The following is a 12,266-nucleotide window of genomic DNA, read 5'->3' as shown; positions in this document are numbered from 1 at the left end:
AGGTGGGAAAACACGGACCCCTGGATATACCAGAAGTGGGATCAGATGTCTATGGGCTATAAGGAGTAAGCACCCCCTGTTGACCGGTTACACCCGCCGTGAGCTCTATATCTTATTAAGGCAAACGGAGTTACCCTTATTCAATATCATTGTGCCAAAAACGGCCTAACAATCTATATGAAACAAGTCGGACAGATTTGACCCAATGATAGGTTGTATTGGCAAAGTAGATTGTTATAACGACCATATGATTCGCGAAATGCTGACTTTAAACGAAACAGTTGAAACCCCTTCACCATCAACTTGTTTGTCAGTAGCCTGCCTCCATTTAAAAACTAATCATATACAGAATTTTTTCGCGATTTGTCTACATTTTGACTATACGGGACCTGTTCCGATGCCGAACATTCTTGACGTTGTGTCGCATCCTGTGAATGCATGTAGAAAGGGAAAGGATTGACAAACTTCGTTTCCTAAAAAGATGTCTGGTTTTAACGATATTCTTCACTTATATTAGGGGCAAGATCAAAAATTCAATATCTCACAAAAAACTAAGTTCACATAGTTTTCACCAAGACTCCCCCCCCCTCCCTTTTTAAAACTTAATATGACAAATGTTGAAACTAATCGAATAACAAGAAAAGAAACGTACGATTATAAATAACACTCTGTATACCTTTTCTACTGTTTATTCACAAATGAAAGTGTACATTAAATCTATTAAATGTTCATTAATATGTTTTAAATATTATGTGGTATTCAACAGTCGCTTGTCTTTTTCCTTTTTCCACTAAAGTGTAATCGATGTCGGATGACAGAAACTTACGGGAGTTTTTATTCCCCTCCCCCTAACTAATTGAATTTAAGTTTTCATCCGACATTGATTTCGTCCCTTAGGGCAGTTATGTTTATTTCAGAGTTCGTTGCTATTTCTGTACTTTTTATATAGACATTTCAAACACAATGTGCATTTTGTATGATCCTCTAAAATTTACGATAAATAACTGTATCCCATTTCCATTCTCAATGATCGTGTGCCAGCGTGGCGATAATTCCATCGTCATCGAAAACAAGTTTTGTCTTGAGTAGATGGTCGGGCGGTCTAGCGCGCTGTTCGCATGCTGCTAGGAGATGTGGTTCCGCAGGTCGTGAGCCCAAGACTAATTAGAAAGAGTAACTACTCGATTTTACATCAAATCATGATACTATGCGCAATTGTTTACTTACATTGATTTTTATTATTTATATTATCAATGTTTTATTATCATTATTATTACCCATGAATGACTCCCCAAACGTGAATTTGAAAAAGAAAAGCAAAAATACTTTACTTACTTAGTTTTATAAAAGTTTTTAATACAAAACACTTGCTCAAATGATGAAGATACAAAATAACTGAAACTTTTAACCCGAATGGCTTTCCATACTTTCTTTTTTAACAACGGTAATTCCCCCTTGTAAATTGACACTAATTCTTTACGATTTCATTTATAATTGATTATTCGTAACTTCTAAAGTAAATATTGTGTTTTATGATTAAAATTAATTCAGTAGAGGGTCAAACATAATATTTTGAAGCTTTATTCGCGAAAGTTCCCCCGGGAATGGAAGTCGGCAAAGAATATGAGATGCTGAGCAATATTGTATGTATATAGAAGGTCTTAAAATCACCTTTTTAATACTACTGTTAAGCTGTTTAATCGCGTGTTTTATTACATGCACTTTAGATCGTCGTATATAACTTTATTCCGATGACTGTCACAGTTAAGTTACTCCCCTTTACGTGTACGGCGTGCCGTAAACACCACAAAATATCAATGGTTTACTAAAACATTTAAGTCTAAATTTGAAATATTTCCCATTGTCCGATTTTGTCCGATTTTTTGTATGTTGTTAATCAAGCTTTTGTTTATTAAATTCCATCGAGTTTGTTTCTGTTGCAATTACTTTGAGGTGATTTGCTAGATTGACTAGACTATTAAGCAAGATACAATCAATCAATCAATCTCTAATATAAAGATGTAATTTTTCTCGTACATATCTGTCCTACATATAATATACGTGTAGTTCAGTATACAATAAACAGTTTTATCCGCATCAAATATATACAAATCTATATTGCACAATCTAAATGTAATTCATGGTGACACGATTTTGTACATACATTAATTCTGAGATTATTTCCTCAGGTCGATATACTGTACATGTAGTTGCAATATAGTGAATTACACAAAATGTACGTGGGAATGAACCTTTTATACTATTTAGAAGCGTTCAGGCATCAACACGAAGTACCTATACCACCATTTTTACGATCATTTCATGAGAAATAGACATACAGATGTATTCAGAACTGTAGAACATTCAGTTCCCGAATGGATTATATATATATATATATATATATATATATATATATATATATATATATATATATATAGTCGTGTTTCGACTGAAGAAGACCGGTAACACGGTCGTAATATTTCAACAAAGTGTTCAGAGTTTTTTCTGTATTTTACTTCCAAAAAAAGAGACTTTAAATATATATATATGAAATATTTCAATGCAATGTGTATCATATATGATCCTCTTAAATGTACATTAAATAACTGTATCCCATTTCCATTCTCAATGACCGTGTAGCGTGTGACAGCGTGGCGAGAATTCCATCGTCATCGAAAACAAGTTTTTTGACTTGCCAAGATGGTCGAGCGGTCTAGCGCGCTGGTTACATGCTGCCAGGAGATTTGGTTCCGCAGGTCGTGAGTTCAACCCCGGGTAGGGGCGGAAGTGGGTATCCAAATAAAGTGAAATTTTCTGTGCTTTATATATATATATATATAAGCGCACTGAAAAGGCCACGACACTGTTGGTTATTTAAAACTCAAATTTTCGATACAACCCGCGTCTTTATGAAGAGACGTATATTACATAAACAAATAACACACACCACGAAAAACGACAAGTATCAATAAACTATATTGGTAACAAGAATGATACACTGTTGATAAACTGCCTTTTCGGTGCTTTTATAAATTTCTTTACTGGCCTTGTATCTTCTCAGATCCGACACTTTAAGAAAGTAGGGTGTTGTTGGGTTTTCGTGCTTTTATACACACACACACACACACACACACACACACACACACACACACATATATATATATATATATATATATATATATTCCCTACCTTTGTTATAAAATAAGTACAATCAAGGGTAAAATCCGAAATATTCCGCTTTGCGTTCACCGTTTAAGTGGGGAAGTAGAACGTTTCAGGGACAGTAACCCAACCCCCCCACCCCCACCCCCCTAAACTTATAGAATTTAAGGTAAATCATGGTATCTTGTTTAGAAAAATGTAAACGACAAAGAAAGCAATAATTTCTTTTACTCTCGGAGAATTAATGACAAAATTTTGATTTATCTAATAACTTTTTTTTGGGGAGAACTTATTTTTTTTCCAAAACCCTTAAAATTTGCATTATTTCATAAATTTCACATTTAAAATGACAGAAAATAGTAAAAATGACTACATAGGACATATTTAAAGCCCTATAAAATCTGTAAAATCCAACATAGAAATCTCAGCGTTAATAGTAATTGAAGGAGGGGTGGAATTGGAAGGTTCCGCTGAGTTGGAGATATGTCTGGCAGCTGACGCAAGAGATCCAAAATGGTGTGTGGTAGGAATATATATCTTGCAAAAACATCATCTGCAGATAATTCTTCTAAAGGGTTGCATGATCTGTCTCTGATATTGTGTGGAGCACGTTTCCTAATTGGCATTTGTCGGCATGCAGCCATTTTTATAAAAGCAAACGACACTTTGAGTACATACTTTAAATCTCAAGTAAGCTATTGAGCTTACTCGAGATTTAAGTATGGCATACTCCATTTGGAGTATGATTTCCTTACTCAAAAGTTTTATAACCCACATTTCGAGTATGTGCTCCGGCTCAAATTTTCAAGACAACTTTCGAGCCTGATTTGGAGCCAGAGCTTGAGCCAGTTTTTATAACCTAAAATTATATGGAGCCATACTCCAAATCTTGTTTTCGAGCTAGAGTTGGAGCTGGAGCCCGAGCCAACTTTTATAACCTCCTAGCCAGGGAAACTTTCTCACTTACCAGCGCCATTCGAACCTGCGCCGACCAGAGGCCGTGTGATTTTTTTGAGCGCGATGTTCTAACCACTCGTCCACGGAGGCCCTTTCTGTATAGAAATATATATTACAATATGATTTATAACACTTACTATAAACATTTACTCCAAGATGGTGTAAATGAAACTGATTATGTTTCTATAGGTAAAATAAAACACGAATTACTGAATGAATATGACTTCCCACTTAAGTCCAAAAAAGTGAGGAAAATGTCTACATTGTTAAATACGGAGGGGGTTATATGTTTTAACTTTTGAACATAATAGATTAGTGAAAGGTGAAGATAACGAATAGTGATCAATCTCATTACTCCTAAAAGCATTTGGACAAACATGGACTCCTGGACACACCAGAGGTCAGAATAGTTTCATATATTCTCGGGGAATTTTAATTTTGTACCTATTGCAAACAAACTGAACATGAGCTCATGTAATGTAGCTGCAGACCTTTGGCTTCATGTGATTCCTCTGTTGACGTAGCCATGTTTGGTAGTCAGTCAATTCAATCCCCGTTATTCGATACAAGCTATGTATTTGAAGTTCGTTGGCTTGTCGTTATTTCGGGGCGAGAAGACAATGATTAGCGCTCTGTCACCTTTCTCCCTCTTCAGAATAGGGGCTGTAAGCTCGCAAACGAGATGACGCGAGCTTTGAGTATTTCCGGTGACAAACAAATCTTTACGGTTTGCATGAAATCATACAAGTTGGAAATATCCTGCAGTTTTTGTCGTTGTTTTGGTCGATGCAAAGAATTGGACGTTATGGGAAAAGTTGTGCATGTCAGTATAAATGCATTCTAATACCGGTAGTAAACTTGATTTCCATTAGATAATAAATATCTTGGTTTTGTTTGTTACCACATCTAGGGCCTTATACCGATCATCAGTCTTTAGTTAGATATACGCTCAAGTAGATCTAAATAGATTTACATTTACTTATTTACCATTCACAAATCAAGATGTACACAGTTATATGTCACATGCAGTCACGCATGAAATTGTATAAATCAAATGTTTATAGAGGGAGGAGTATGATTTTACGATCTATCGTATCGAGAGAATTTTTACAAAAAACATTCCTAGACACAGCAGCTGTAGCACTACTAAGTAGTACTCTTTCCATGACATTTACAACAACACCTCATCATGCACTGATTTCTTATCGGCGCCGTGCGTGCATGACCTTCATCAGCTGCAAAAACAAGGGGGGGGGGGTCCAGATTAATAAACTCGGAACGGGCTACATTATTGCAGCTAGACCTTGATAAATGTAATATTTACACAATTTTCAAAAAGGAGTGATAGTATTTAATATTCTAAAACAATAAATTATTGTTTTTAGAAAGTGTAGTCATTGAGATTCGGTTGGTACTTGGTGGAAGTGTGGGGGGGGGGGTATAATTTAATTACATGATACGTTATGCTTTAAATTTCATACAACTGTATTGATGGTTTACTGGGAATATCATAATTAAACAAACCTTCTCCATCCGCATTGAATTTTTCTATCCTTTCTCCTTAAACCAGTTTCGAATTGTATAAACAGTTTTTTGTATAGGAAAATATTAGTTTAAACTAAATTCAAGAATGTGGCTTTGATAAAGAGAAACGTATTGCATGAAAATAATTTCTATTCCATTTTTTTTTATTTAGGTTAGATAGATCGATGCCATTGAGACTAATCTCTTGCAATATTCCCGGACACCTTCATACCCACACCATGACACACAGTTCCTGTAAGTGCTGGCTTACCGTCAAAGCAGTGACTTGTGTAACAACTAATGGTGCAATCAGTCATTTTTCAACTTTGCATACTACAGGATCAGCGTGTACTCCACAGCAAAGTTCCAGCAAAACTCACGTCTCTCAGGTTTTTTTTTTAAATTTTAATATAATTTTCTTCATTTATATTTTGCAAATCCTGTATGAATAAAATAAAACTCGTGTGTCAAATAGTTTAGTATAAATAAAAAATGCACCATTGATTGTTATTGTTTTACTAAATATTTTTATCAATACATGTTGCTTTTGAATCCATTCAGAAATGAGAATATTGAAAGTATATAATTCTGTTAATGGTATGTGCCCATTGAGAGTCCTTACGATCCCAGATAATTCTGCAGTCAGCTGTTCTCCAAATAATCAAGTTGCAGCAATAGAATTCTATCACTTTGCAATGTTCTTTGTCCATTAAGAGTCCTCCTTGATCTGGATAATTTTGCATGCAGTCGGCTGTAGTTCAAACAATCAAAGCACAATAATTCATATTGCACAAAAGCTGGCCCTGTACCAGGTTATGGTAAGGATGGCTGGACTTACGGGAGAAAATAGTCTTCCTGTACCCTAAATGTAACAAAATGTTTATATACATGTTTATATATGTTTATATAAATGTTTATATATAATTCAAAATTATGCACATCTGGTGCATCAAAATTGGTACCGTATAAGTTTTACATTATGACCCCTGGGTCGAGGCCTCTGCTGGTGGACTGTTAGTCCCCGAGGGTCTCTACAGCCCAGTAGCTAAGTACTTCGTTACTAGCTTGAAAATACGGATGTATATTTAATTGCTGTTATAAAATTTAGAAATTCATTTCAAAATTAAGGATTATCTCCCTCATGCATAGCTCTTATCCTTGGACGAATTTGGCTCCACTTGTTTGGCACGCTGTTTTTTTGGCTATATTTAGCTCTAAAACTTCATAGTTATTTCGGATTTCAAACATTTCGGTTGAGCATCACTGAAGAGACATTATTTGTCGAAATGCGCATCTGGTGCATCAAAATTGGTACCGTATAAGTTTTACATAATGTACAATGAAGACTATAAAAAGAGAATCCACAATAAACAGGCGTTAATTATACAGACGATGCACATTCTCTACCACATTATTGGAAGGAGCAACCACTGAAAGTATCTCTCCAACATTTGTCTCCTTATATCTTTAGACAAAAAGTGCCCTCCACCCCCCTCCTCCCCCTGTAATTTCTTGCTAAATATATACAAACTTAATCAAGCCATAGATTATCAAGTTATCTTAAAATATTACTAATTTTTCCACATTGCTTAAATAATAATAATAACAAGAGGTACTGTGAGCAATGCTCACTAAGAATACCCCCCGCTTACTCCAATCTCCCAAACGGTGTTGGTAATAGGTATAAACTACTTCTTTTCTGAGTGTAAAAAACAAATGGCATGACAAACCGAACCATATTGCTACTTCGATGTCCAGTGCGCGTGACCTTTTGACCCCAAAATCGATAGGGAACATCTTCATCCCATGGGTACTCCATATGTATGATATGGTGACTGTACGTGGAAAGGATAACGCTTTAGATCCCGGAAACCATATTGCTACTTCGATGTCCAGTGTGCTTGACCTCTTGACCCAAAAATCAATAGGGAACATCTTCATCCCATGGGTAGTCCATATATATGATATGGTGACTGTAGGTGGAAAGGATAACGCTTTAGAGCCCGGAAACCATATTGCTACTTCGATGTCCAATGTGCTTGACCTTTGACCTTTTGACCCCAAAATCGATAGGGAACATCTTTATCCCATGGGTAGTCCATATATATAATATGGTGACTGTAGGTGGAAAGGATAACGCTTTAGATCCCAGAAACCATATTGCTACTTCGATGTCCAGTGCGCGTGACCTTTGACCTTTTGACCCCAAAATCGATAGGGAACATCTTCATCCCATGGGTAGTCCATATGTATAATATGGTGACGGTAGGTGGAAAGGATAACGCTTTAGAGCCCGGAAACCATATTGCTACTTCGATATCCAGTGCGCGTGACCTTTGACCTTTTGACCCCAAAATCGATAGGGAATATCTTCATCCCATGGGTAGTCCATATGTATGATATGGTGACTGTAGGTGGAAAGGATAATGCTTTAGAGCCCGGAAACCATTGCGTCTACAGACGGACGGACAGACAGACGGACGGACGGACAGACAGACAGACGGACAACCCGATTCCAGTATACCCCCCACAACTTGTTGCGGGGGGTATAAAAACCAGTGAAGCAGTGGGCCATAGTATAACCATAACACCCCCCTCAATTTTGGCCACATCACAAAATTATCTACTTGAGTTACATTGTACATTTGTATGTCTAATTATTAACAATAATAGGCCTAGTTGTTTGAATTAAAAGAGAAGAAGTAAGTTGAATTAAAAGTATAAATGAATTGCGTAATTATAAAATAATCATGAATTCATGAAGATGAATGTATAACTTGCAGTTACTTGGTTGCTTTATACAACTTGTTCTCCATCGACACTTGAACCACTGCATTGACAATGTACTTCAACTTGTTAAACAGGGATATAACATATGGTTGCGGTTCACAGCGTTCTCTGATTTACGCATAAGCGTTGGTTTTTCGGACGTGTAGTTTGTCCAATTCTTATACTCGTAATACTGAATCGGATTTGTTTGTCACCGAAAACGCTTCACCGGAAGTGACGAGAAACGAGACTTACAGCCCATATTTCACCATTTTCGTGTGCGCTTGAACAAAGACATTTTAACATGGCGACTGATGGGAGTTAGGATGAACAACAAATACATAGTCATATATATTCTTCTCAACAGAAAATGGAGGAACGAACCGGAAGTATCTATTTTTTCAACTTGTAAAGCATCAATTTTCGATAGATAACCGCCAACATGAAAGGTGAAGACAATGAACAGTGATCAATCTCATACATACACACGGTAACTACCAAAGTGGAGATTTAAGGTTGTAAAAATCATGACCCCTGTGGTAGGGATGGGGCCACAATAGGGAATCAAATTCTTACGTTCAAAAGTATAGGGAACCAAACTTGGCAAAAAGCATCCTTAGATCAAATTTGTTAATATTAAAGGTCATACCCATCTACAAGGGCATATGATAATTGATGAATTTGTAGTCGAGTTTAATATTTAAAGTTTTGAACCAATGCCCTTGTATAATGATAGATTTGCTCACGCTTGTTTATTGATACATCTGGTGTATCCAGGGATCCGTGTTTGCCCAACTATCTATTTTGTATTACTTTTTGGAGTTACGAGATTGATCACTGTTCGTTATCTTCACCTTTCATTGATCACTGTTCGTTATCTTCACCTTTCATTGATCACTGTTCGTTGTCTTCACCTTTCATAGGCACTGCTGTCGGGGGGGGGGGGGGCATGAACCCCGTGTCGTATTTTAGTTTTAATTATCCTGCTTTATCATGGTTACTAGCTTAAAAATACGGATGTATATTTAATTGCTGTTATAAAATTTAGAAATTCATTTCAAAATTAAGGATTATCTCCCTCAAACATTTCGGTTGAGCATCACTGAAGAGGCATTATTTGTCGAAATGCGCATCTGGTGCATCAAAATTGGTACGTATAAGTTTTACATTATGACCCCTGGGTCGAGGCCTCTGCTGGTGGTCTGTTAGTTCCCGAGGGTCTCTACAGCCCAGTAGCTAAGTACTTCGTTACTAGCTTGAAAATACGGATGTATATTTAATTGCTGTTATAAAATTTAGAAATTCATTTCAAAATTAAGGATTATCTCCCTCATGCATAGCTCTTATCCTTGGACGAATTTGACTCCACTTGTTTTGGCACGCTGTTTTTCCCTATATTAGCTCTAAAACTTCATTATTATTTCGGATTTCAAACATTTCGGTTGAGCATCACTGAAGAGACATTAATTATCGAAATACGTATCTGGTGCATCAAAATTGGTACCTGTATAAATTTTACATCATGAGGAATGGTTGTGTCGATTGTTGAAAAGTCGTTCCATTTGATGCTGTTTATTTATTATTTTTAAGCGCCTGGTGTGCCTCAGGGTTCTTCCGTTTTTGCCCTTCTCTTTTTATCTTCTGTATATAGGGTATCCAAATTTGTTAATATTTTAAAACTGTGATAATTGAACCCGATGAAAACATAGATCAGTTGAAGCGAGAAAGCAATTGTTAATTTGTTAATATTCTAAAACCTGATGAAACAATGGACCAATTACGCACGCTAGATATTTTCGTATACAAAGAACGTATTCAAACATATAACTGCATCCTGCGTTCAAGGAAGTACCGTATTGCCGTATTAACCTAGCGACTTGTGTCTACTTGCACACAGCTCATTCTTGTTAAGTATTATCTATGATAAGAACTGCTCTAATTTTCATAATATAATATTAAGTCAGAAAATATGAAAGTGTGGATGATTGTAGTCTGCAGTTTTGTTATACATGTCGACAACGTGTTCAGTCAGTATATAACTTGGGACAGTAATGATGAGAAAGATTTATCTGGATGTCCGCATCAACTTGCCATTGCTCAAAAGGAATTACATCGCGTGGAGAAAAAGGTTGACGATATAAATGAACGTCTTGGTAAGTCTAATTGTATATATATATATTATTATTATTATTATTATATTATATTGCTATATATAATTTAATATCAAGTGTACGCTTACATTATCATTTACTTTAAAAAGTCTGAAAAGATCTCAGAATGCACTCGAAACAATAAGGAAATATTGTATAGGTGTAAATCAATATTAAACTGATGTATGAGAGCTTATTTGAACTTGTTTTTATCAAGATCGAGTGGAGACAAGAAGGGCGGAAGGACCACGGGGGCTGCCTGGTTTACCGGGAGAGCCTGGACTCAGTGGACTACAAGGGCCGAAGGGAGACACAGGGGCGGATGGACGACCAGGACTCCCGGGATTATACGGAATGAAAGGAGAGCCTGGAGTACCCGGTGTAAAGGGAGATGGCGGGAACTGTACAGGATCCTGAGCTGATATCTGAACTTGATCGGACTGACATCAGACATCAAATATCTTTTTTATCCATTTGCTTTTTTCAAAGGAAAGAGAAACGGTTTCACCATTTGCTTTGAATTCCTCACAAACTCTTAAGGAGAAATGAATATATGTATAATAAAACAACAAATATGTGCATTTTAACAGAGTTCTGCTTTTATCATTATTTTCATTTCAATATCATTAAGTTAATAAAATTGCCTAGATGGTCGAGTGGTTTACGTGCTGTCTTGTGCGGCTAGATTTGGTTCCGCAGGTCGTTAGTTCAACCCCGGGTGGACTAAAGCGGGTTTGCAAATAAAATGAAGTGAATTTTTCTGTGATGTATGTATGTATGTATATGTTTAGGAGATGCATGTGCTCTATATTGTACATTACGAGTTCTTCAAGTGAAATTCCTTTGGGCGTCCTGCTGGTGTCCCGAACATCTAATTATTGCTTCCGTCATAATCTCAATATAATTAAAAAAAACTATGCTGCCCACTACTTCTCAGGAACTTTAATCTAACACATTAACTTGTTCATTTACGTGAAATGTTTTGAAATGCAGTTAAATAAGCGTGGAAGTACAATAAGGACACTGTCACTTCTACTTATATAATGATAATTATTGTCACGAAATCAATATGTAGCTTGTCAAGTAAAACACACGTTACGTGTTCTAACAGTTGATCATTGATTTTTTTTATAAACAAAGGAAGCAATACGATAAATCCGGAGAATTTTGTCAGAATTGAGGGGTACTATTAAAAAGAAACCGTCTATCAAATGGGACATTCCTAAAGCCTGATACTTATCATTACCCAGTGTAAAGCTGAACTAAGGGTTTCAAAGATTTTTATTTGATGATATCATAATTACAATAATTCCACCATCCATTTAATAGATATAAAATATGGCCCTTATCCATTGAAAACCTTAATTCATGTATGGTTTGTCATCAGTAGATGATGTACACATGTACCCAGGTAGCAAAACAACGTTATTAAAACATTCTGAAAATGTTATGAAAACATTTTCTAAAACGTTACTACAACGTAATTTGTATGGTTTTTTAAACATTATTATAACATTGTTGAAAACGTTTTACCGCAACGTTTTAAAAACGTTTTGAAAACATTTTCTAAAATGTTATTTCAGTATGGTTGTTTTAACGTTATTATAACATTTGTTAAAAACCTTTTACCTTAATGTTTTAAAAACGTTTAGAAAACATTTTAAAGAGGCATTTTATAAAACGTTCTTACAACGTAAACTTTTA

The 12,266-nt window shown here is 35.9% G+C and overlaps 1 protein-coding gene across 1 annotated transcript; it reads left to right on the top strand.

The window, feature by feature from the left end:
• Positions 1–10,288: 10,288 nt before the first annotated feature.
• Positions 10,289–11,154, top strand: LOC125678019 (collagen alpha chain CG42342-like). Its single transcript, XM_048916130.2, has 2 exons — positions 10,289–10,565; positions 10,780–11,154. Exons 1-2 carry the CDS (start codon positions 10,382–10,384, stop codon positions 10,977–10,979), a joined length of 384 nt encoding a protein of 127 aa, XP_048772087.2. The 5' UTR covers positions 10,289–10,381; the 3' UTR covers positions 10,980–11,154.
• The last annotated feature ends 1,112 nt before the right edge of the window (positions 11,155–12,266 follow it).

The sequence above is a fragment of the Ostrea edulis genome, chromosome 8 (genome assembly GCF_947568905.1).
Source record: "Ostrea edulis chromosome 8, xbOstEdul1.1, whole genome shotgun sequence".
NCBI classification, from domain to species: Eukaryota; Metazoa; Mollusca; class Bivalvia; order Ostreida; family Ostreidae; genus Ostrea; species Ostrea edulis.
The sequence above is the reverse complement of the archived record's forward strand: the minus strand, read 5'-3'. Positions and strand labels throughout refer to the sequence as shown.

What these genes read in the sequence shown, in the direction of transcription:
- LOC125678019 (XM_048916130.2), top strand. Translation starts at nt 10,382, where the DNA reads ATGAAAGTGTGGATGATTGTAGTCTGCAGTTTTGTTATACATGTCGAC. An exon ending in CGATATAAATGAACGTCTTG is followed by an intron (nt 10,566 to 10,779) that starts GTAAGTCTAATT and finishes GTTTTTATCAAG; the next exon opens with ATCGAGTGGAGACAAGAAGG.